General features: G+C 34.9%; 1 protein-coding gene across 1 annotated transcript in view; it reads right to left on the reverse strand.

The window, feature by feature from the left end:
* Nucleotides 1-26,604, reverse strand: part of JMY (junction mediating and regulatory protein, p53 cofactor) — an 85,353-nt gene that overhangs the window by 15,628 nt on the left and 43,121 nt on the right. Inside the window, exons 3-7 of the mRNA XM_019728183.2 lie at nucleotides 24,688-24,838; nucleotides 17,785-17,954; nucleotides 6,459-6,624; nucleotides 6,108-6,295; nucleotides 4,519-4,605 (exon numbers count right to left, since the gene is read on the reverse strand). Of these exons, the coding sequence (XP_019583742.2) occupies nucleotides 4,519-4,605; nucleotides 6,108-6,295; nucleotides 6,459-6,624; nucleotides 17,785-17,954; nucleotides 24,688-24,838 (762 nt within the window). The remainder of the gene's footprint in view (nucleotides 1-4,518; nucleotides 4,606-6,107; nucleotides 6,296-6,458; nucleotides 6,625-17,784; nucleotides 17,955-24,687; nucleotides 24,839-26,604) is intronic.

Raw genomic sequence — 26,604 nt, forward strand, 5'->3', positions numbered from 1 at the left:
GGACAATACCAAGCGTACCAACACTCGTATCATAGGGGTACCAGAAGGAGAAGCGAGAGCAAGGAATTAAAAACCTAGGTGAAGAAATAATGACGGAAAATTTCCCTAACTCAGTGAAGGAAATAGACATATAAGCCGAAGAAGTGCTGAGTTCCAAACAAGATGAACCCGAAGAGACCCACACCAGGCTGCAACATAATTAAAATGTCAAAACTTAAAGACAAAGAGAGAATCTTAAAAGCAACAAGACAAAAGCAATTAGTTACTTACAAAGGAACTCCTATAAGACTGTCAGCTGATTTCCCAACAGAAACTTTTCAGGCCAGAAGGAATTGGCACAAAATAAGTGATGAAAAGCAAGGGCCTACAACTAAGACTACTCTACCCATCAAAGCTATCATTTAGGATCAAAGGACAAATAAAGAGCTTCAAAGAATGAAATCTTGCCATCTGCAGCAACATGGATGGACCTATAGGATATTATGCTGAGTGGAGTAAGTCAGACAGAGAAAGAAATGCTGTTATGATTTCACATATATGTGGAATCTAAAGAGCAAAATAAACAGACAAAATAGGGACAGACTCATAGCTACAGAGAACATTTTGAGGGCTGCGAGATGGGAGAAGGGTTGGTGGAATGGTTGAGGAGGGGAAGGAATTAAGAGGTACAAATTGGTAGTCACAAAATGGTCATGGGGATGTAAAGTATAGCATAAGGAATATAATCTATAATATTGTAATGGTTATGTATGATGTCAGGTGGGTGCTAGATTTATTGGGGTGATGACCTTTTAGGTTGTATGAATGTCTAATCATATTGTGCACCGGAAACTAATATAACACCGTACATCAACTGTTAATTGAAAAATAAAAAAAGTTATTTAAAAAACAAAAATAAAAAAAAGTTGTTTTAAGAAAATGAGAACAGACAATGACTGAGCAGGACATATAACAGAGCATGGAGGAAGTAGGTAAAAGAAGCCATTGTGAGCAAAATAATCGAAAAAGGTCTGATAAGTTTCCATAAACTACAGCTTAGAAGTATTCCATGTGTACTTTCTTGAAATGAAACCCAAGATTTATGAGTGTGGTTACATGAGACAAGAATCCATTTTTTAAAGGGGAGAATTGACTTGTTTCCTAACCACCATTTCCTTCCCTTACCCAATTTATCTCTGAGCTTCAAAAACAATAGTAATTTTACATTTTTAAAACTATTCTGTTTTAGAGTTTACTATCAGGTAGTAAACTTCCTTCAGCTTACATATTTAATTTGCAAGGATTTCTAAAAGAAATTTTTGTAACAATAAGGCTAAAATCTAGAGTTCTACCTTTTAAACAATCTACTTCCCAAGAAATTTTGATAAAGACAGCTGGTAAAATCAGCTTTGAAAAACAATTTAAGCCAACTTTCATTTTCTTCTATCTATGTATGTGAATGATGACTATATGGTTAATAGATTCATTCTCCCACAATGAGGTATTCCACCCAAAGGTGGTATTAGGCAAATTTAATTACGCAGATGACATATATCTTTGAGATTCCCTCAAGTATCAATTTCCTAATTTTCACTCCTCTTTGCCCCATAAAATTCTTTCAGAAAGGATTTGATATTCATTTTTCAAAGTTAATTAGTTATGCCATCCAGCAAAGTACTGGCATTTCATTAGATCTTTATGGAATGTGGAACAAATTCTAAGTGTGGAACCTAAATTAACAAGCTGCCAGTGCAGGTACTGATGGTGACAGTAGGGGGCATTCTCATATGTCCCCTGTTCTGTTGGCCCATTGTCTAACCTTCCTTACAAACCAGTTTTTGACCCATGAAGATAGTAATGAAAAATAAAAGTGCAATAATTAATTTTGTTATTTCTACCCTCTAAGAAAAAGATGAATCACATAGTTAATGGGTAGAGTGGCTACTTTTATGTGTTTAAAATCAAGAGTAAGGAACTTGAGCTCACATGTGCCGAAGTGAGCTTATGTTATCAAGTAAGAAAAATCAAAGCTCTTCGCCTTTAGTGTGACACTAAGGAAAGAGAAATTTTAAGTAAGTACATATAGTGATATGGTCATGTCGGAATTTCTATTATGTAATGAAATACAAATTATCGGTGTTGACTAAGACATATGTGTCTGAAAAGACTATTAGGATAATATACTGTAGACATGATGAGGTACAGCAATACTAGGGGTGAAAGGTTTTTAATGTGATTTTTCTACAAAATGAACTAATGATCTCAGCATACTACAAACGGGAACTTCCTCAACTTGATAAACATCTACAAAAAACCCTATTGCTAGTATCATACTTAATGCTGAGACACTAGAAACTTTCTTGTTAAAAGATCAGGAAAGACAATGATATCACCTCTGACCATTCCTTTTCAGCATCCTACTGGAAGTCCTAGCTAATGCAACAAGAAAAGCAAATAAAAGGTATACAGATTGAGACAGAAGAAATAAAACTCTTTATTTGCAGATGACATGATTGTCTCCGTAGAGAATTCGAAAGAACTGACAAAAAAACTCCTAGAACTAGTAAGTGATTATAGCACGTTTGCAGGATACAAGGTTGACATATAAAAATAAACTGCTTTCTAATGTACCAGCAACAAACAACTGGAGTTTGAAATTAAAAACTGTTTACATCACCACTACAATACAATTTATATTACCACCAAAAAAAAAGAGAAGAAAGAAAAAAAGATAAGATAGACTTAGGTACAAATCTAATAAAATATATACAAGATCTATATGAGGCAAACTACAAAACTCTTATAAAAGAAATAAAAAAACTAAATAAATGGATATTAATTTCTTGTTCACTGATAGGAAGACTTAATAATGTTTTCAATTATTCCAAATTTGATCATAGATTCAGTACAATCTTAAATCAAAATCCCAGCCACTTATTTAATGGTTATCGATAAGGTGATTCTAAAGTTTCTTTAGAGGGGCAAAAGACCTAGATCAATAAAACTGGATAGAGAGCTCAAAGTAGACCTACATAAATATAATCACCTGATCTTTAAAAGAGCAAAGGTAATTCAATGGAGAGTGTACAGTTTTTTCAAATGGTGCTAGAACAACTAGACATCCATGTTAAAAAAAAAAAAAGTTTTTAGCCACAAACCTTTTCCCTCCAAAGTAACTCAAATAGTAATTCAAAATGGATCAGAGACCTAAATGTAAAATGCAAAACTATAAAGCTCCTAGAATACAAGATAGGAGAAAATATAGATGACCTTGGGTTTGATGACTTTTTAGATACAACATCAAAGATATGACCCATGAAAGAAAGACTGGTAAGTTGGACTTCATTAAAATGAAAAGTTCTGCCCTGTGAGAGATACTGTCAAGAGAATGAAAGGACTAGGCACAGACTGGGAGAAGATATTTGCAAAAGGCATATCTGATAAAGGACTGCCATAGAGCATATACAAAGAATTCTTAAAACTCAACAATAAGTAAACAACCCAGTTAAAAAAGAGCAAAAGATCTGAACAAACACCTGACCAAAGAAGATATTCAGATGGCAAATAAACATTATGAAAAGATGCTCAACATCATATGCCCTTAGGGAATTGCAAACTAAAAAACCACTACACACCTATTAGAATGGCTAATATCCAAAACACTGGCAAATGCCAAATGCTGGTAAAGATGCAGAGCAATAGGAACTCTGATTCACTGCTAATGGGAATGCAAAATGGTACAGCCACTTTGGCAACATCCTTCAAAATGTAACGTACTCTTACCATATGATCCAGCAATCATGATCCTTTGTTATTTACCCAAGAGTTGAAAACTTATGTACATACAAAAACCTGTATGGTGTTTACAGCAGCTTTACTCACAATTGCCAAAAACCTGGAGGTCACCAACATGTCCTCCAGTATGTGAATGGATAAATGTGGTACATCCAAGGAATGGAATATTATTCAGTGCTAAAAAGAAGAGCTATCAAGCCATGAAAAGACATGGAAGAACCTTAAAGGTATATTACTAAGTTAAATAAGCCAATCTGAAAAGGGTACCTACTGCATAATTCCAACTAAACATTCTGGAAAAGGCAAAACTATGGAGACAGTAAAAAGATCAGAGGTTTGGGGAGAGGGATGAATAGGTAGAGCACAGAGAATTTTTAAGGCAATGAAAATACTTTGTATACTATTAATAGTGGATTCATGTCATTACACATTTGTCAAGACCAACAGAACATGTACTCCAAGAATGAACTCCGATGTAAACTATGGATTTTGGGAGATGATGTGCTAGTTAGTGTTGGTTCACTGACTGTAACAAATGTACACTTGTGTGGGATTTGGCTGGTAGGGGAAGCTGTGCATAGGTGTACTTTTTGTCTAGAACTGCTCTAAATTATATTTACAGATATATAGTGAACTGTTTCTAACATCTACATATAACATGTTTTTATTCTTTATAGATTTTATTCACTTTGATACATGTAAAAATCAAACTTTTGTTCTAAGTCTCCAAGAGTTCAAACTTACTAGTTGTAGTGTGTGATGGGTTCTATATTCCTCTTCACTCCGAAGGCGCTGTTGGAATTTTTCATTGTGTTTTGCAATACAAATTTCCTATAAATAGAAAAAATATGTTTTAATATAAGTGAAACCTAAAAGATTTGAAATACCATACCAGGCTTTACTTGATAAGTTCAATTTTAATCTTAACATATATCTACATAGCAAAATACCAAGTAAACCACCTCTGGATTCTCATCTGGAGTTTGAAGCAGCATAAGCCAAATAATTAGGATCTTAAAAAGACTTATCTATCAAACTATTAAACCTTCTCTAGAACTCCTGATTTCTCTCTTTTTTTTTTTTTTGGAGGGGGAGGGATGGGGCAAGGTAGAGTGGAAAGGGGTGTCCTTAGATAATCTCAAGGCTCTTTTTCAATTCTGAAATCTGTGGCCAAAAGATTCTAAGTCTTACTGTACTCTTTAAACTACTCTGGGTAAAAAGGGATGTACAACTCTTGGCTTAAAGTCTGTATTCTTAAGCTCTAAGGAGTTAAAAACATGACTTTGCCCAGATTGGTTTAAACAATATCATGAAATCTGAATCTTCTAGTCACAGACTTCAGAACTAAGAGAGACCATAAAGACTAGAAAGTCAGAATTATAAAAAAAAATAAAGGTATGCTTTTTCTAATCACATAGATAAAAAACATAAAAATATAAAATAGCAGATATGTGCTTCTTTACAAAATAATGCACTATCATCTGCTAACTTTTTAGTGGCACCATGCTTCATTTTCCCTGGGTCCTTCTGGAGAACTCCAGATAAAAGAGTCTACATTAGTTTCCAACACTCTCAAACTATACCAAAAGATTACTCTTCTAACCAGAGAAAGATACTTAAGGAATGACCTTTCAGCTAATAAACTTTAAAAAAAAAATTTTTAAGTTTATTGGGGTGACAATTGTTAGTAAAGTTACATAGATTTCAGGTGTACAATTCTGTAATACATCACATTGTGTGTTCACCACCCAGAGTCAGTTCTCTTCTTTTTAAGCAAATGTTTATATCATATTCTTCACCCACACTGGGTTGAGTCTATTGTCTAACAAGTATTAAGCATGAAATGAGCCTATCTAGGGCAGTCTTGGGCAGTCTGGGGGGCGGGGGGAACAAAGGCAGTAAGTAGTGACATAATATAGTGATATAATGACTCAGGCTTCTAAGTCACACAGACCTAGGATAGAATCCTACCTTTGCCCTATACTAACCACTTTTCCTTGGATTATTTATTTAACTACTGGACACCTTGGTTCCCTGGGTTATAAAACAAGGACACAGGTTCACAATCCCTTATCCAGAATTGAGATCAGATGTGTTTTGAAATTAAATTTTTTTCAGATTTTAGAGAGGTGCTATGTTACATATACCATATATTACCCAGTAACTCCAGAAAAATATGAAGAAGCACCCCATAACAACTTACTTCATTTTTGGAAATATGCAAATATTAGTGACAAACTGGGTTAGAATTATTAGCTATGGATCAGGGATTAAGTAATGAACAAAAGATTTAAAATCAAGGTTAGATAGTCAATACTTAACCTATTATATACCTTTTTATTTCTGAGGTAGGCTTTCTTGGCTGAAACCCGTCCACGTCTTGCTTCCAGCTGGCGTGCTTTCTGCTGAAGTTTCTGTAACTCTTCTCTCTGTAAATGCACTGACGCTGCCAACTCTTCCTTCTCCAGCATGGCCTCCATGCTTTCATAAGTGTCATAGTACACCACTTCATCTCTCTTTTCTGTTAGAGAACAGCAATAAGGGGCAGTGGTTAAGAGCATGGGCTGCAGAGACAAAACAGGGTTCTAACCCACTTACTGGCTCTATAACCTCAGGCAGAGCCATTACTTCTGGTGATGTAGTCAATCTTTTTGTGGACTTATGTGGTTAAATGTACACCATACCTGATATAAGTCTTTTGATGCTTTCCAGTTGTGCTGTCAATAGTAACTCTTCACACTTCAAGATTTCAAACTGCACTTCATACAACTGAAGTTGCAGATCATAATAATCAGCTTCTAACTGATCCAATCGGGCTATGGCTTCTGTACCACCCTGCAAACTCTGCATCTGCATCGAAAATAAAAATAAGAACATTTCTAGTCGGTGGGGACAAGAAAAAAGAAAATCACATTATAATTAGAAATGAAAACTAATCAGACAGGATAAATCCATGTCGCAACTGTTCTAAGAAAAACCTATAGGCAAGAAATGAAGATTTTTAAAAAGATACAAAAACCGTGATAATCAAAACATGTGATTTTAGAAATAACTAGGCAAACATGGTAAAAATAAGGTCTTACCTTATTTTTATATTACAACTCATTCATATTTAGGATAGTAATACACTATTCTAATTGTCCTGACAAATATTAATGGTGTCCCTTTTCACTCTCACAAGTGAGTGTTAGCTATACAGTAATCCTTTCCATATAAAATATATGAATAAGATTAGGCCATAATCAGACAGACACAACAGAGTTTGGTCAACCCCACACATCCTGGGCTTTGTTTTGCTCTATGGTCACAGTCTGGCTAGCTTCTAGATCAGACTAGAGAGCAAGGTGAGTGGGTGTGAGCGGAGCAGCACGACAGAACTGCTTTTCATGGAAATCCTTGCAATTTAGTGATAGTGATCACTATTAGTATCTTTAAATAAATGTACTCAGGGTCCTACTATGAACCTAAGGTGGGATTCAGAAAGTTCTGTGCATGTCTCATGAAGTGGTGGGTGGTCTTGCATGAGGTTTGCTTGGTTGGTTTTCAGTTCTAAAGAGAAAGAAAAAGAGATTTTGCCAGGCATCAGAAGAAAATCACTATAGGGGAAGGTATGCATCAGACATTGGTTCCTAATGCCACGATTTCCACATATTCCTGTTTGGCTCTATGGAGAAAGGTAGCTGCAAGAAGAAGCTGATGGAATAGCTTTTCATGAGTCTGTAAGATATGAAGTACAAGCATAGTTTTCTGATGAGAGAGTAACCATTCTTCCAAGGACATTTCTTCTAAGAACATGGCACCACCACTCTGGCAGTTTAAAAGTTCATGCTTAGAAGTTCCAGGAGACCCCTGGCACAGGTTATCAGTTTGCTGGGAACTAGCAGCGTTGGTGAGGAGGCCCTGTCCTCAAGTGGTATCCCAGGGAGTGGCTACCAAAGGGAGTGGGGGAGGAATCAAGAGGAAAATGAGAGCAATGTTTATGAGCTCATATGTGACATCACCTGGGGATTCCAGAATAATAGGAAAATAGTTCCTGGTAGTCCTGGGACAACCATGGCAGCAAAAACAGTGAATTCTTATTGCTACAAAATAATCCCTTCTGGCTGGTGAAACATATTAGCATATAAAGACAGTATGTTTTAAACAAGATTCTAGCCTTTACAGTCCAGATGTCTACACACTCTTACCCAATGAGTAAAATGTTTTTCTTAGAATATAATTTCAAATTTCTTTAACAAAAATTTTGAACTGCAAAGCCAACAGTTAGGCTGTGGTCTAAATGTTCAGTGGTATGCACTTAAAAATAACCAGATGAATTAAATAGTGCTGTGTAATAAATGCTATAGACATTTTATAAATAAATAAATAATAAGTTATCTAAGTTGTAAGTCAGTGGTCTTGCTGCATTAGGAAATATGTTACAAATGATAAACAGTAAATACGGAACAAATTCCAAATGGGTTTAATTATAGTGGCTCAGGGAGAACGATGACAAAATGAAATCTTGCTGCTTTTGTTTTAAGTCACAAAAGAAGAGGAACCTTAGAGTGATTTATTTCCTGAGACACCCAATCTCACTTTAAATTATAAACATTCCTTTACATACTATCTTGGGGCTTTTGTCCAGCTCTGGAGAACACAGCCCCAAGATGCATCTTCCTCTGTTACCTGCACCCACACTTTCTGTGAGCACAGCGTATAAACAGGGAAAACATGTAACGTTAGAAGGCTTTATTCTCTAAGTGGGGAATTATAATCAGTAAAACCTTAGTGTGAATCAGTCTGAAAATCTTCATCTTAGGATCAGTTCTCCAGTGACATTGTTTGGGTCCAGTCGAGGCTGTTAGTTCCATCTTCACTACTTCCAGATCTTGCCAGCCAGAAGTGACCCTTTATCTGCCACATTCCTTGTGCTAAGGCTTACCCTAGCACTGTCCTGTTCAATTCTTTTGCTAAGGAAGGAAGTTCAAAGTGCCCTGTTGACATACCTTTACCTTGTCAGCTGCCTCAATTACAAGTAGACCAATATTCTGATCCCTGCCCAGGGCTCATGTACCTTAAAAACACTTGAGATGCATAGTGATACCAGAATACAGCGAATATCAAATATCAACTGAGAAAGGAAGCGGGTATTCTCTTACAATAAGTCACATCACCCCCAATTTCCTGGTTCAGTGAGTTCTATTCAGAGCAAGGGAGTCCAGAGGTAGATGTGCTATGGCTGGGTTCAAAAGGACAAAACCTCCTCAGAGGCAGAAGTGCAGAGAAGGGATCTATTAAATCCCAATCTCTAAGAAAACAAATAGTAGAGCAGTGGTGGTCTTCAGGAAAAGTTAGAGGGTTGTAGGACCAGAGTAGACAGGATTTTTATGGGACAAGCTAAGGAGAAAGGGATAAAAGGCAAGTCAGGGAAATCTGGGAGTGCAAAGCGGTTCTCTGAGGTTTATTTAAACTTGCACAAGGAGGCGAAATCTTCAGTGAAAGGAATGGGAAGGCTATGCTGCTCCCAATCTCCTCCCCACATCTGAAATTTCCAGACTGATTTTTTCCTGGTACCTAACTCAGCTGACAGCCTGAACTAAGGGAACAAGAATCCAGAGCAGAAGGAGCACTAATTCTGGACGACGGCGCTGTACAGAGAAGGCAGGTATCAAAGAAGGGGTGTTGTTGTTGGACCTGTTGGCAGTGCTTCCCTGAACGAGAAGGAAGCCTAGAAACTAGGTTAATTTGCTCAAAAAAGTAGACAATTAAGTGCCAATGAAAACTCTGCTACCTTGAAATTTTACTCACCTCAACTTTGACCCTTCTAAGTAAATAAACTTTTGATATCGGGATATCAAGACCCCAACCTAAACCAAACTGTGACTTCCCAATATAACCCAGGGAATACCAGCAACGCTGAAACGAGACCCAATTCTCCCAATTCCTACAAGGATGGTCTTCTTACTAAACAAAAGTAGGGAGGTACCATTCTAATAAATATGGAAAAGGAAACAAAAATGTTTTTGTAATAAATCTAGCAAGGAAATGAAGTAGCAGTCAACGTCCATATATACACATAAGTACATCATACACTAATGACCCCACAGGTGACCCTTCCCACCGTGTGTACCTATTTTGACTGACTGTACTGTACCATGAAATCAGATACACAGCAACATATATATATATATATATACACTAACAATGCCCCTTGTCGTGCCTTTCACCCTACCGTGCTAGAAAACACCATGACAAGTGAGGAGTTGTGAAAAACAGCTTTCAGAGTATCTATGGGTTGAGCCATTCATTCAACAAATATACACTGAGCACCCACCATTGTGTGAGTTAGAGAATATGTCAGTAAACAAGAAATGAAACGACGGTTCAAAGAATAGTCATAAAGACCATGCATAGCATAAGAGAAACGACATTAAAGGCAAGCTCTCAATCAAGACTAGCCCTTTTATGTGGAAACGATGGAAAGAAAATGAGACTTAGAACCAGACAAACCTGCATATGAATACAGGTTCCACCAATAACAGCTGCACAAATATGGATAATACATACAATCTGACAGAATTATCTACAATTCCACATTTCAGAAATCTTAGAAAAACTAAAACTATCCATAATTTCTTTGATGTCAAAACCTAATCTCACAATCACTTAGAAGGACAATATGATCAAATTGATGTCCCTATTTATTCCATTTAATGTAAATATCTATATGTTTCATTACTGGAATACCAACACTTGTCTGAAAGTTACGAACCCTAAATTGGCTTTGTAAAAATCTGAAAAATTAAGAATTCTGAAACATATCTGGCCTCAGGGGTTTCAGAGAATGGCTTATGAGCTTGTAGCGTAAAGGGTTATGTTTGAGAATTCAGTGAGATAATATAAAGTACTAAGGACAGTGCCTGAAATATATAAACCTTTTATATTTATTTGTTTTGTAACTGTTATCAAAATATGACTTAGATAGATGGCTAAAATAAAATTTCATAACGAAGTAAATACTAATTGTAGTTTTTAGGGTGGACCCAACTTTTTGTACCTAGAGACTTTGAAATTTCTAGTGTGCAGATATGGAACAGACTCTTACCTATCTGTTCATTGATAAATAAATTAAAAACAAAAAAAAAACCTCTCTGCTTAGATAAGCATCCCAGCTTCCCCATATATGTCCAGGCTCCACAACATCAAAGCTCCTTGAGGTTGAAACTTTTTGGAAAGGCACATCCAAAATGCAAGTAACATCTTAAGCATGGGAATTACATTTTCCCCGTCTTTGTATTCCTTTCCATGATTTTTGTACAATACCTAACACAGATCAGAGGAATAGCATCTAATGTTTATTTCTGAGTTCTTAGTCTACCCAAGGCACTATGCTATAAATGATTTATACACATTTACTCACGGAATGATAACTCTCCTAGAAGTTATATAATATTTATACTTTAAGAAGAGGTTAAGCAATTCACCCAAGATTACATAAGTAGTAAGTTTGCAGAATTGGGATCTATAGAGCTGCTCTGTCCAATACTGAAGCCACAAGCCACATGTGGCTATTTAAATTTAAGTTAAAAATTCTGCTCCTCTGTCACATAAGCTACATTTCAAGAGCTCAATATACATGTGGCTATTTCCATCACTGAAGGAAGTTCTGCTGAATAGTTCTGTCTACAGCCTAAGCTCATGTCCATTACGGTATACTGTAAATACTTGATGAATTAAATAAACTGACAGAGAGGAATATAACCTTAATTAATTATAATTTAGCCATATGCTTGTAGAGAAAGACGAAATTTTGAAATAAGGACCCAGCCTCAGGATTGGTATATACAGTAGAGTCTGTTCAATAGTCTAGCAGTTTATGTATGTTCATAGAGATGACCTCAAAGAAACAGTTTCTTTTTTTTTTTTTTAATTTATTGGGGTGACAACTGTTAGTAAAATTACATCGATTTCAGGTGTACAATTCTGTAATACATTATCTATAAATCCCATTGTGTGTTCACCACCCAGAGTCAGTTCTCCTTCCATCACCATATATTTGATCCCCTTACCCTCATCTCCCACCCCCCACCCCCCTTACCCTCTGGTAACCACTAAACTATCGTCTGTGTCTATGAGTTTCTGTAGAAACAGTTTCTTAAAAATGGATGGGGAATGGTTAAAATGCTCTGCCAAGACAAGAAAGCACACTGATATATTTTAAGAACTTTCATCCACAAGGATGAGCATCCAAAGGGTTTTCTGGTTAACTCCCTGTTAACCAGAGAACATGGCTATTAAACAGGTGGTAACAGTCCACATGGCAACTGAGATGTAACTCTATTTTCTATGATGTGTGTTATGGTGGCATTTTAATTTTAGTATCTCCTATTTCAATTATTATAAATACCCTTATTTCATTAATAATCCTTATTTTAATAATACTTTTCATGTATATCCTACTCCTAACCCTGTGTGATTGTATGCAGTTTAATTTTGCCCAGTGGTTTAAAACATATCTGATGTAATCTGTAAATAATACAAAATCTAAAACTACAGGTATATTTGGATAGTCAGATTGTACTGTTTTTAAATCTGGATTGGTAGGGAGTATACTATTGAAAGAGTGGAGTAAGACAGTCACAAGAAATTAAACTCAACCTGGATTCTTTCAAAAGTATTGGGGCAAAAAAGCACTGACATTTTCAGGAGTTTCTGGTGGAAAAATTTGAACACCAGTGGATAGTCTGGGTCAGAGGTTTAGGGAACCTACTAAATTAGTGTGCAAAGCTGTGTGTAAATGTGTGTTTCTCTGAGTTCAAAGTTCCTAGCTTTCAAATTATTAAAGGGGCAAGTAGTCTGTGATCTCAAAAGCATTAAAAATGGCTACAATCAAGACTCAAACATTTAAAAAGGAAACAGATTAAAAGAAATAGTACTTATTTCTAAGTACTAGTGTTGTTAAAGAAAACTTAAAAGTCAAGTAGAATTTTGCTTGCCCAGATGATATCTAATATTACAGTGTTAATTCAGAAATTTAGTTTCAAGTTCCGCATTATACTCATAACAAATATTACTAAATATTTTCAATTTAATTTCTATTTTTAATGCTTGTGTTTTATTTTGTCATATCAGAAGTTTCTGTCTTTAAAATAACCTAAGGAGACACAATATATAAACATTTTTTTAAAAGAACAGAAGTTTCCCCACAACTTAAATCACAGGGTAGTACCATATTATAAAACCTTCACTGGCAAAGCATTTGTTTGGGATGGGCTTAATAACTGACATTTGTTCTGCTTCATGAGTAATGTGGTCACCTTAAATTAATGCTAATAAAACTGGTACAGTACATCTTCACAGATATGTATACAAAGCACAATACGTACATTATATACACACAACAAGCATAAACCTGGCAAGAATGACTAACTGAGTTTTACTAAACCTTTGAAGAATTCAAACACAATCTAGAACATTATAAAACAGACTATTAAGGTAATAGGATGGCCCCAGAGAAAATGACCCCGCAGATAATCATCATCTCAGACTCTCAGGGCCCATTTCAGCCTCACCCTTCCTCCACCACCCTAGACCAATTCTAATAAGAACAATGTTCTTAGCAAAAGCAAGTAGTCAGAAATCTTATGCTCAGCAGCAATTTTAGGTGCCCTATGTTGTCAGTACAAATCAGTGTCGGCTTGATCAGAACCATACAGCTAGTCATTGTGATGAAGAAAAAGAATGGTACTCTACTTCATAGTCAATAACGTGCTAGGATTTTAAGTTTTAAAAGTTCTGGAACTTAAGAAAATTCCAGAAGCTAGTAACATAAAGAGAAAGCTAACTAGAAAAGGAGACTGCAGTAGAAATGCTTCAGGGGAACAGGTGAAGGGGCTGAAATTCTTGCAAAGAGATTCTGAATATAAAGTGTGACAAAGTTCCAGGACAAGTTTCAACTTTACCTTTAACAATAATAGCAAATAAGAAAATGTAAGGGAAAAACAATTTAAAATCCATTGACAAAAAGATTTCTTTCTAGATCACAGCCATGATACATTATAGGTTACCTCATACATTATTTTTTAAACAAGAGATAAGCATATGCACTTTTAAAATGTCAGTGACATTTGGTTTACGACCTAAGCCCCCCAAATGTTTCATAAAGCTGTATTTATAAAAACAGAGACAATATTTCGTTCTTCTCTAGAGACAAAAATGTACTACTTTCACAAACATGGGGGTGCCAAAAATATGTATACGGATGACTTATATTCCTCTTTTGTTATTGGTATATATTATTACAATTTTAATAGTTTTTTCCCTTCCTTAAAATGTGTAAACACTATTTTGTCACCCTCTGTATATAGTCAATGTTTTAAAAACCAATATGGTCAATCCACAGAATGGAAGCAAGTGTTTACAAGTCATATATTTGACAAAAGACTTGTATCTAGAATATATATAAAGAACTCTTTCAACTTAATATTTTAAAAAGTCCCAATTTAAAAATAGGCAAAAGATATGAACAGACATTCCTCCAAAGACTATGTATATGGCCAATAATAAGCACATGAAAAGATCCTCAACATCAGTGCCACCAGGGAAATGCAAATCAAAACCTAGAGATACCACTTCACACCCACCAGGATGGCTATAATAAAAAAGACAAATTTTAAGAAAAATTAGCAATAAGGTAGACAAAGATGTAGAAAAATTCTAACCCTTGTACACTGCTGGTGGGAATGTAAATGGTATAGCTGCTTTGGAAAACAGTCTGGCAGGTCCTCAAAAGGTTAAATAGCAGTTTCACACCTAACTATATACCAAGATAAATTAAAAAACTTCCACATGAATGTTGATAGCTGCATTCATAATAGCTCCAAAAGTAGAAAGAACCCAAATGTTCATCAACTGATGAATGCACAAAATGTGGGATAACCATGCGATAAACTATTATTTGGCAAAACCACCCCCCCAAAAAAAAACACAAAAAAAGCAAAACAAAAATAAGCATTGACGCATGCTATAACATGGATGAACCTAAAAACATATGCTAACTCAAAGCCCACGTATTTTATAATCCCATTTATATTAAAATGTCCAGAACAGCAAATTTATAGTTAAAAAAGTAGATTAGTGGTTGTATAAGGCTGTGGAGATTTGGAAGGGAGATGGGAACGATGACTAATGGGCACAAGTTCATTTTGGGGGTGATGAAAATGTTCTAAAGTTGACTGTTGATAGTCGCAAGATTCTGTTAACATAGTAAAAACCATTGAATTATACACTTTAAATGGTAGAATTTGTATTTCAAAATATGGTTTAAAATTTGTATTTCAAAATATGGTTTAAAAATCATTTTGGGCTACAAACTACTAGGTACTACAAATCTAATGGTGAATCAAATAATTTTATTCTTATCTAACCCTTGAGGTATAACTGCTGTCTTAAAATAACTAATAAATTCAGTCGCCTCACCCAGCTAGTCGCCTCTGCTCAACAAAAATCCACTCTTCTTGCCTCCTTTACTAATGTCAAGATGATTGCAGGGCTATCTGAACAAAGGCACAGCTCATGTAGACTCAGGAGGAGCCCAGACATGTGCAATCTGGACCTGAGCTTTACTCAGTTCTCAAATGACTAGGAATACACAGCAACCGAGTAGTTTTAAAAGCAGCAATTTCAGGTTGCCAAAACATAATGTAGGTTTAAGCTGTTCCAATTCCTTATTGCCTTCAACTTAACCCTCCTTTGTTGCTGAATTAAGGGTCCAAATTCCTGGTATTTATATACTCATTTATGAGAAATGCTTTGCTTTCTACGATCAGAAGTGAAATAAAGTTTGAAAAGTAAAATGGGCTAAGGACTTAAGAATGGCCTTCCAATCAATTCTCTATAAATTGGCCAGAATAATATTTCACAAAAACAAATTTGATCCTTGATTAAAAACTTACAAAGGTTCCCTACTGTGTTTAGGGTAAAATTTAAATTCCTTAGTAGGACACAGAAGGCCAAACCCAAAATTTGCTTATTTTTCTAATCTCATCTCTCACCATTTCTTCTCCAAATAACGAGGCTAACTCTTCCTGCGCCCACTGGGACTCCTGGAACATGCAGTTCTCTTCACCTGTGACCTCTGGGGCAAAGCTGAGTACTCCTCCAATGGTCCATGTTGCCATTTTGTCCATAAGGATACTTGCCAATCTCATAGCTCTTTCACACTGCATATGTCTCACCCCACCCACCATACTCTAAGAACTCTAAACACCACGATCACATTTTTTTATGCTTTTAAAAAGTATGTATGTGGGGGGGGGAAGAGGGTATTAATCACATTTTATCCCCATCGTTTATTATAATTCCAGGCAAAAACATTAAAATCACTTAATAAATATTTATTGAATGAATGACTGAGCAGGGACATTTGAGTTGGGTAGAATTCTAAAAGGCAGAAAAAGAAGGCAAAGGAAAAGAAAGGGAAGAGTTCAAGATGACCCTAAAAAATTTTGGGCCTGAAATATCCTGAAGAACCATGGGCCCTAAACAGAAAGGACAGATCTGAGAAAGACCTGCTATGGAGAAATGAAGGAGTTTGGTTTTAGAAATATTTCATGTATGGCCTATTGGTCTAAAAAAGTGATTTGATTCCCGCCCCCCCAAAAAGGCTTAATTAAATAATGTATGGTATCAATAAATTACTAATTATCTCAATAAGGCAGAAAATGGATAAATGAAAGGGAAAACAATCCAAAATTTACTTAATAATTCGAACACTTTTCATCTTTGAAACATTTTGAGTTTTAACTTTGAATATAAATAGCACAAACTGAACAGTGATGCCTAAACCATCAAGTCTTACTATGTGCCATCCAGAACACCCTCATCCCTAACACCTGCTTTCATCTTCACTATCAAAACTATATGCTTTCCTTATTTTCAAAAATACTATACTCTGAGACCTTAACATTTGCTTCTTCTCATACGCAGAAAAACTATCAGCAAATGACCAATGTGATATTTAAGTACCATTTCATAAAAAGCAATCTGTTCTGGCCCCGTTTAATAATAAAACATAAAACATATAATCGTATTTTTAAATTAATGGCCTAAGACATAAAGAAATAGTATGCATTTAATGGTTGCAATATTTTCAAGCAAGACATGGGCATCAATGGTATATTCAGTGCTGTATAGGGCACTATGAGGAAAACTAAAACCACTGATGAACAGGTTGACAATGAAAAAAGTGGTTAATTTTTAAGAGTTCATTTATGTTTTAAATATATCAGTAACCTTTTTGAGGATTTCTAAGACAATTTTTTTTTGTATCCATGAAGAGGTCCTAATGAAGCAGTCAAGAAAACTGAACCTCAACTAACCCTCTTTTGTACTAGAAGGAATAAAATGGGAAGTTCCAAAAGGTAATGGTCTGGGGTGGCTGGTTAGCTCCGTTGGTTAGAGCGTGGTGCTCTTAACAAGGTTGCTGGTTCGATCCCCACATGGGACACTGTGAGCTGCACCCTCCACAACTAGACTGAAACAACTACTTGACTTGGAGCTGATGGGTCCTGGAAAAACACGTTTAAAATAAAGAAAAGAAAAAAAAGAGGGTAATGGTTTGCGCATAATATAATCAAGTCTAACAAAATGTTACTGCCTTAGGAATTTTAATAAACTTCTCTGGGTAGTGAAACTTTCTTAATTGTCAGAAAGCTTTCAATGTTACAGTACAAAAAAATTTAAAGACAACAAAAATTCTAATGTTGAACTCCTTTTTGTTTTAACAGTGCACTGCTGCCGACAGTCACACTGTGATGCTGTGAAAATACCACGTGTGTCTAACTCTTCTATTAGCAGCAACTCAAATCATAGGCCCCATCATGTGTGTTACCATCATCTCACAGAAACAGTGCAAAATGAACGGCTGCCTGTAGAGTCAAAAAAACATCAGTTTTGTACAAAGATAAAAATCCAATAGTATATCTTAATTTTTTAAAAATTTCATATATTTTTCTGAGTTTTTGTTACCTCCTCTTTTAGTGCATGTTTCCTTTGTTCCAAACAGATCTCTTTAGCTCTCATCATCTGCAGAGTCTCCTTAGAAACTGCATACTGGAGTTTTTCCATACGTTCAGCAGCTGCTGCCCATGATGCTTTACCAAATTTCTTCTGATCTGCTCGCATTCGATCATACACAGCTATTAATAATAATTTTAAAAAAAGACATTAAGACAGAAAACAAATTGACACTATAGAATTTGATAGGCTTAGATTTCACTGACCATACACTCAGATAAACACACAATCCTATTCCCTTGATAAATTACCTACAATAGCTTTAAAATATAATTCAAGAATATCTTAGATTTTAATGTCTTCAATAAGAATTTTAAATCATCCTCAGAAATAACTTTCTGAAAATGAAACTGAGTTGTCATATTAATTTTAAAACTTTAAAAAATACTTTCACAAACCCGGTGTTATTAAATTTTATCCCTGTTTACCTGCCCAGCAATCCTAATGGAATAAGTAAGTTATGCATCATCAACACCTTCTATATAGATCCGCATAACTGAGGAGTTTTGGTGACTTAGAAGCAACGGTACACACCTACAATAGTAAAGTTAAAACTAGTACTCAAGTTGCTTAAGCCTCTAGTCTACTGCCTCTCCCATTTTTACCTGAACTTGTAATCCCAGCATAGAGTCAAACATTCTGTATACTCACAAATAGCTGGGAGCCTTTTCTCTTGCCCCCCACTTCAGGACAATGCCTGGGGAGCAGCTCCCTGTCCTAATTTCTACCTACCACAAGACTTTGTCACTACTTTGTCTTCCAACATCTTTGGATGGAATGTTTTCTTACATCTGATTACTGTTCACTTCACTTGAAATTATTTCCCAACAGTTCAGGAATATGAAGGTAATGAAGAAAATTATTTGTGAATAATTGGAATACCCCTAAGAACAATATTGGAATACCTCTAAAACAGATTCTTCTCTCTCTCTGCTGGCAAAAATAAAGATTCTTGCTAAAACGACCATTTACATTATCAAGATAACAACCCAGTAATAATGCTCTATGATGATATTATATGTAAAAAAAGCTCTAAAGGCTACACAGGCCTGGTATTTACAAGGTATCGTGTTAAATCTATATACATATAAAAAAATGTTCTAACATATGTATACTTGTCAGAAACAGGCCCATTTAAGATGTTTTTAAAGGCTAAGCAGTAATATATCAAAATTAGGTTACACCTGGCTTAGTATAGGGAAGGAAATAAAAGAAGGGCCTATTTTATTCCTCTTCTAAAAAGAGAAGGTTACCTTCTGATTGGAAACAAAGGAGGGCTATTAGTCTCAACAGCATAAAGCCACACAGAGATCATTCTGTTTCCTCTTACATGGGAGGAGGAAAACATTCTCAGAAAAGGAAAATTAAAAGGTCAAGCAAACTAAGTATCTCTCCTTTTGGGGCTCAAAGACTATCTGCTAGGATAGTCACCAGAACCGAGATATAAAGAAGTCTACAATGACTTTGATCAAGTATTTGGAACCCTAGAATGATGCTCACAACATACAAAAATGTGTTGCCTCTAACTGGAGAAGTAAAGTATAAGTATAAAATAAGAGCAATAATCAGAATTGTATAAACTATGAACTATACAAGAGAAAATATACAGAATCATTCCAATTTTGTAATAAACCAGATGTAGAAAAAAATTAAGACATACAAAGTGGTCACATAAGGCTGGTAGGGTTACAGACGTGGAGTATCTTTTTCCTCTAATCTAAATTTTCTGTAATGGTTATATTTTTTTAAAACCACAATGCAAAGCCTTTTTAGAAAACATTAGAAGAGTACATCTAGAAGGCAGTCTAAACCAAGTACACAGTTATCATAAAAATAGTTACAGTAGGGAAAGACATCTTTAAACGTTCAAAGGAACCACTATTAACATAATGTATTGTTTTCTTCTTTCAATTGTTACTTTAAAAATTATCAAACTGCTTTAGGGTGAATACCCAGGAGAAGGACTGGTGGGTCATAAAAGTACAGTATGTGTATCTTTAACTACATAAAAAAACTGCAAAATCGTTTTCCAGAGAGGCTGTACCATTCTGCATTCCTGCCAGCAGTGCAGGAAGGGTTCCTGTTACTCTGCGTCTTTGTCTGCACTAGGTATCATTAGCATTTTTTATTTTAGCCAATCTAATAGGCAGGTGTTGGTATCTCACCGTGGTTTTAATTTGCATTAAAGACTAATAATGTTGAACATCTTTTCAAGTGCTTATTTGCCATCTTTATCCTCTGGTGAATTGTCTGTTCAAATCCTTTCCTCATTTATTAACTGGATCGTTTATTTTATTATTCCACTATTCATTGGATTGTTTGAGCTAAGAGTTTTCTATATATTCTGGATATAAGTTCATTTTCAGATACGTTATTTGCAAATATTTTCTCTTAAACTCTTTTGGCTTGTCATTCTCTTGACAGTCCCTGGCAGAGTAAAAGTTTTTAACTTTGATGAAATGCATTTTATCAATTTTTTTCTTTACAGTTAATATACATCACATAGCTTTTCTAGTTTGTATTTGTGGTGTCACTGCTACGAACTCTCTGCCTAACTCTAGGTTACAAAAAATTTTCTCTTGTTGTCATCTTGAAGTTTTATAGTTTTACATTTAGACCCATTTTGAGTTCATCTTTGTATAAGGTATGAGGTTTAGGTCAAGGTTCATTTTTCCTGCATATGCATGGCCAATTGTTGCAACACCATTTGTTGTTTTCCATTGATTTGCTTTATCAATGAGTAAATGGCCATGTATTACTATCTCTGTACTCTCTATTCTCTTCCACTGATTAACAAGTCTATCCCTTCCACAATACCATGCCACAGTAACTCTACAGTAATTTGTAAAGTCAGGTACTGTGATTCTTCCAATGTGTTCTTTTCTTTTTCAAAACTGTTTTAGCTATTTTAGTTCTTTTGTCCTTCCATATAATTAGACCCAGCCTGTTTATATCTACAACAACAAACAAACAAAAACCATGCTGGTATTTTGACAGACATAAAGGATATTATATGCCTGTATATTTTGTTAGATATATACCTAAATATTTTGTTTTGGGAGGAATTATACATGCTGTTGTTTTAAAATTTTTGATTTCCAGTTGTTCATTGCTTGTATAGATAAATATAATTTATTTTTGTGTGTTGATCTTATTTCCTGTGACCTTGAGAAAGTCACTTGTTAGTTCCAAGAGTTTTTATAAATAGATTCCATACAATTTTCTACATAAACAATGTTATCATCTGTGAATGGGCACTATTTTATCTCTTCCTTTCCAAACTATATGCCTTTTCTTTGCCATATTATAACTAAGATTTACTATATTATGTTAAATAGCAGTGGTAAGACGGACCATTCCTGACTTTTTACCTATTTTGGGGTGGGGAAGCATTTAGTCTTTTACCATTAAATGTGATGCTGGCTTTAGGGTCTTTGTAGAAGCCCTTTATTAGGTTAAGGAAGTTCCTTTCTATTTCTGGTTTGCTGACTATTTTCAGCACACACGATGTTGTATTTTGCCAAATGCTTTTTCAGCATCTATCGATATATTGATCATGCTTTTTTAAGACTAGGGTTGCTCAACCTCAGCTTTTGACATTATGGACCAGAAAATTCTTTGCCATAAGGGTGGGCTATCCTGTGCAACATAGGATGTTTAACACAATCTCTGGCCTCTATCTTGCTAGATGCTACTGATACTCTCTATAGCTGTGACACCAGAAATGTCTCCAGACACTGCTAAGTGTCCTTCTGTGTGGCACAATCACCCCCAGTTAAAAACCACTGCTTTCTTTAGACGTTCAGTAGGTGGATTACATTGATTGATGTTCACATACTGAATCACAAAGGATAAACCCCACTTGGTCATGGTTGTTAATTTTTAAAAGTATTTTTCTTAATATTTTAAAATTTGTCAATATTTCATTGAGGATTTTTGCATCTTTTGTATGTAGAATGCTGGCCTGTAGTTTTCCCCTTTTTTTGGTATTATCTTTATGAAGTCTTGGATTTACGGTACTGCTGGTCTCATTTAATATAAATTGGAACTATTCCTCCCTCTTCTATTTTCTGGAAGAGATTGTGCAGAGCTGCTATTACTATTTAAATGTCTGGTAAAATTCACCAACGAAACCATTTGGGCCTGAAAAATTCTTTTTTTGGAAAATTTTAAACTACAAATCAATTTCTTTAATAGTTACAGGGTATTCAGGTTATTTATTTCATCTTATGTGAGTTGTAGTAGTTTGTTTTTCAAGCAATTGTTGCACTTCATCTTTGTAAGTGTAGAGTTGTTTGTAGTATTTCCCATATTATCCTTTTGATGCCTGCAAGTTCTGTAGTAATATCCCATCTTAACTTATTTTAAATGAAAAATATTTTCATGTGTACTTGAAATGACATGAAAGAATAGAAGATGAAGAATGGTGGCAGAATAATAGAGTATATGTGATTTTCAAAATTCCTTAATCACATTACACTATTTTTCCAAAAAGAATGAGGATGGGGAGGCAAGTAATATGATTTACTCAAAACTTTCTAAGCTAATACTGCCACATGCTTAGACAAATACCCGTATTTCAGGAACAGGAAAGATGGGACACATTAACCTTGGTGCCTGAAACTGTAAAATGACTTTACAAAGTAGCAGTAAGCATCAATGTCAGACAGCTTTGCAAACATCTATGCACAAAAATCACTGACATCAACATTAAAATAATAAAGCATCTCCAACTAAAACATACCTTGAAAGAATGAAAGAAAGCACTTATAGCCAAACACTAAATGTTAACTATAATTCTATGTATCTGAAGCATTTTGTTAAATCTAAGAAACAAACCACATTTATTTTACTCTTTGATTTCTATTTGATTTCAACAAATAGAAATCACACAGAATTATTCAGTTTTCATCATAGCTATCAAATTTCACTTTGTATAGAAGTGAAACATTTAAGCAAGCATCCCAACACATTCTACAGCATATTCATCACCAAAACAGGATGAAAGATTTGAAGATTAAAAAATAAAACTCAGAACAGTTAAAAGGAATAATGTTCTTTCATACTAACAGAAATAAAACATTAAACACTGAGAAGTGAACTGAACAAGAAATGGGTAGAACCCAGATTGAAAAATCAAACACGAAAAACCCTACAAAACGTTCCTGAAGAAAACTGACTTGAATAAATGGCAAGATATACCAACCACACAATGTATTTTTTCAAATTATAACATTTGTTTATTTAATAAACAAAGCATTTACTCTTCCCCATGAATATTAAAATCCTCTTTCAAATTCTAAAACATTGCAGTTTTGATCAGAATTACACTGGTTTGGGAATAAATAACGCCTTTTTTTTTTTTTAAAGCAGTTAGAAAGTTTAAGAAGAGAAACACCAGCAGAGGAGTTGCCGGGGGCAGAGTCTAGAGTAGATAGCTGTGTGTAATAATTCCAATTATTAAAAAAGGATTATAATACTATCTTAGGGAAGAATAATTGAGTATAACCAAGCATATTTTGGGGGAAAAAATGATGAGGGGTTAATTAATAAATTGAGTAATAAATTCAATTACAAAGCTATAGTAATTATAGCACAAGACAAGGCACATCAATGGAAAAAGAGAATCCAGAAAGAAATCCAAGTATATAAAAGGTTTTTTTTTAGTAGGCTTTAACTATTTGGAGGAACACAGAAACTTATTTTAGAAAATACAACAAATTAAGTAACATAATTTAAAGATTTAAAAAGAAATTCTTAAAAGCTGATTTTTTTACAAATAAATTTTGTATAACAAAAAAGTTGAGGGAAAATTTAGGGATATTTGCAAAAAATTTTAAAGAGTTAATATATATAATACAAATATAATAAAAATATAACGAATATAAGGAGTTCTTACAGATCAATAGGAAAAAATACTACTGTGGAAAAATAGGCAAAAGATATAACTGGAAAAAAAGAAAGAATATGCAAATACCAATTATTACATGAAAAAAAATCAACACTCAATAATAACCAAAGAAATGCAAAATTTAAAAACATGATACTATTTTCCACCTATCAAATTGCTGGTTTTATTTTTTTAATGACAATGCCAAATGATGTTTAGGAATCAGGGAAAATATTCTCATTTAGCACTGGCATCCTACAGAAATAAATAAATTGATGTAAATGAAACTTTTAAGGAAATGTGGATTTGCTGAAAGAATAACCTGAATGCTAAACTGTATCAATGCCAGGGTAAATAGATTATTAAAATAATGGATAGCAGTGATTTTGAACCTGCCTATCAAGGAGCCACGGAAGGATTTCTGTGGCCACATATGGGAGTTAAAAGGAACGGGCCTTCACAGACCTTGCCCATGAGTCTCTTCATTTGGCTTGTCCTAATTTGTACCCCTTATAAACTGTAAGTATGTGCTGAGTTCTGTGAGTCACTGTAGCAAATTACTGAACCTAAAAGGGGTGTGGGGACTCCTAAATTTGTAACCATTTGGTTAGAAGTGCAGATGGCCTAAGGATCCCCAAATTTGTGAACAGTGTCTGAGGTGAGGGCAGTCTTGACTGGAAGCTGTGCCCTTAAACCATGGAGTCTATAACTGAACTGTTAGTGTAAGGATTGAATTACACTTATACCAATACCCCATTACTATTTTTTTTTTAAGGTGGAATACATGTAAACACACATGCCTAGAAAAGACTGAAAGGATATACTTTTGTTAACAGTGATCTTCTTTATCTGCTAGGATTTTCAGTGGTCTTTATATACTTTTAAATACAGCTATTGTGAACATAAAATACTTAAACTACACATTTTAAATAATACCTAACAAGGATATTTTACTGGAGATTTACCTTTTTGAGCTTTAGCTGTTATTTCAAAATATTTGACAGTGAGATCCTGAATAGATAGCACAGCCATGTGAGCCTTCCGCTGCCAGTCAGCATCTTCTTTTTGTAGACTTTCGATTCTTCGGGGACCCAGATAATCATTCTCCATGGAAATCTTTAGAGAAAAAACAGAAAAATTAAGTTCATTTCTTTCTTTCTTTTATTCATTTCCCAGACATTTACTCAATGTTTATACATCAGGCATTGTGCTTGGTGCTAAAACAAAGAATAATTGTTTTTCCTGCTCTAAGAGTACAAGCTACTAATTCATAAGCAAGTAAATTAACAATAATGTGAAGATATTTGACATAAGTTTTCCCCTTCACCCTTCTCTTCTTTTTCATCCTTTCTTCCTCCATACATAAACAAAGAACATAAAGCAAAATGTACAAGTGATTGTTTTTGGGTGCTGGGATAATGAAAAATTTATTTCCTTTGTGGTAATTATATTTTCAGGTTAAGTATTATTTGTCAATAAAATATTTAATAACTGAAATAAATAAAATAATCAAAAACTCACATTTTAAGACTGATTATATATAAAAATCAGCTCATCTACCTACTGAAGGACCCAGGATAAAAATAACAGAAAAATTAGCTATGTGTTATTTACAAGAGTCACAACTAAATCAGAAGGACTAAGAAACGTTAAAAATCAAATGATGCATGGGCTATACCAGCTGACTAGTAAAATGAAAGTCACTAGATTGATAATACTAATATAAAAGTATGTAAAATAACTACAAAGGTATGTTTAACATTGTAGAAAGGTGCAATCCAGCATGAACAGCAATGGACTCTTTAGACATGCCATCCTGCTTTACCATCTATTGAGAAAAGACTGTTAAAAATTAAATGAGGATGATGAAAAAACCATTATACAGAAAAATGTTAACCCACTCTAGTACACTTTAAAAAAAATGATCAAGTGTCAAAAACCACTAAAAAAATCTATAATGAGTTTTAAAAGTAGAAACCACACAGGCCATATTGTCTAAATGGTACAATAAGTAGAAATAAGAAAGTCTAAAAGCAAAATAAAATTTTATCACTTGGAAATTTAATACCCAGAGGAAGATAACATTTGGGTTTAGTCTTGAAGGAACAATACACCACTCTTTAAACAAATGAACAATCTTCCAGATAGAGGGAAACAGACATAAAATACTAGTACAGAGCCCAGCACGCAGTGAGTAACTGACCGCAGTGTTAAGGGGGGTGATGCCAAGGCGTGGCAGGGGAGGGGGTAAAAAATAACTCAAGGTCACTGGGAAAACATGTACGTGGAATTGCCATTTCCTCACAAAGTAAACAGGAGGAATAGATGATTTCAAAAGGGAGAAGACCAAGGATTTCCTTTCGCATATGCTAAGTTTGACTTTGCAAAGGTCATGACCGGAGATACACATCTGGGCAACCTTGACACACAGAAGACATTTAAAGCCATGAGAGTGAATGAGGTCATCTAAGGAAGTCATGAGAAAAGGCTCATGACTGGGCCCTAAGGAATTCAGGAACACAGGTTGGGTGAAAATGAGCCTACAGAAACCAAGTCAGAGGTGGGGGGACACCAGTAAAGTGTGGAATCACTTTAGGAGCAAGATTCAAAGGAGGAGAAATCGATACTGACAACTACTCTGCGTATGTGAGGGTCAAGCAGGATGACAACTAGTATCCATGGACCTAACAGCACGAAGACCACTGAACGTGGCGACAACAGTGCTGGAGGACAGGCAAACGCCCTCTGCCCATAACTCCCATCGTATCTTCAGCTTTCCGCTGAATTGCTGGCTCACTTCCATACAGGGTTTTAATGAGAGGAGAGAAATGTAAACATATGTATAAATAAATACTCTCTTTTGAGAGAGATGTGTGAGTGAC

This window comes from Rhinolophus sinicus, linkage group LG03, assembly GCF_036562045.2.
Source record: "Rhinolophus sinicus isolate RSC01 linkage group LG03, ASM3656204v1, whole genome shotgun sequence".
In the NCBI taxonomy this organism is placed as follows: Eukaryota; Metazoa; Chordata; class Mammalia; order Chiroptera; family Rhinolophidae; genus Rhinolophus; species Rhinolophus sinicus.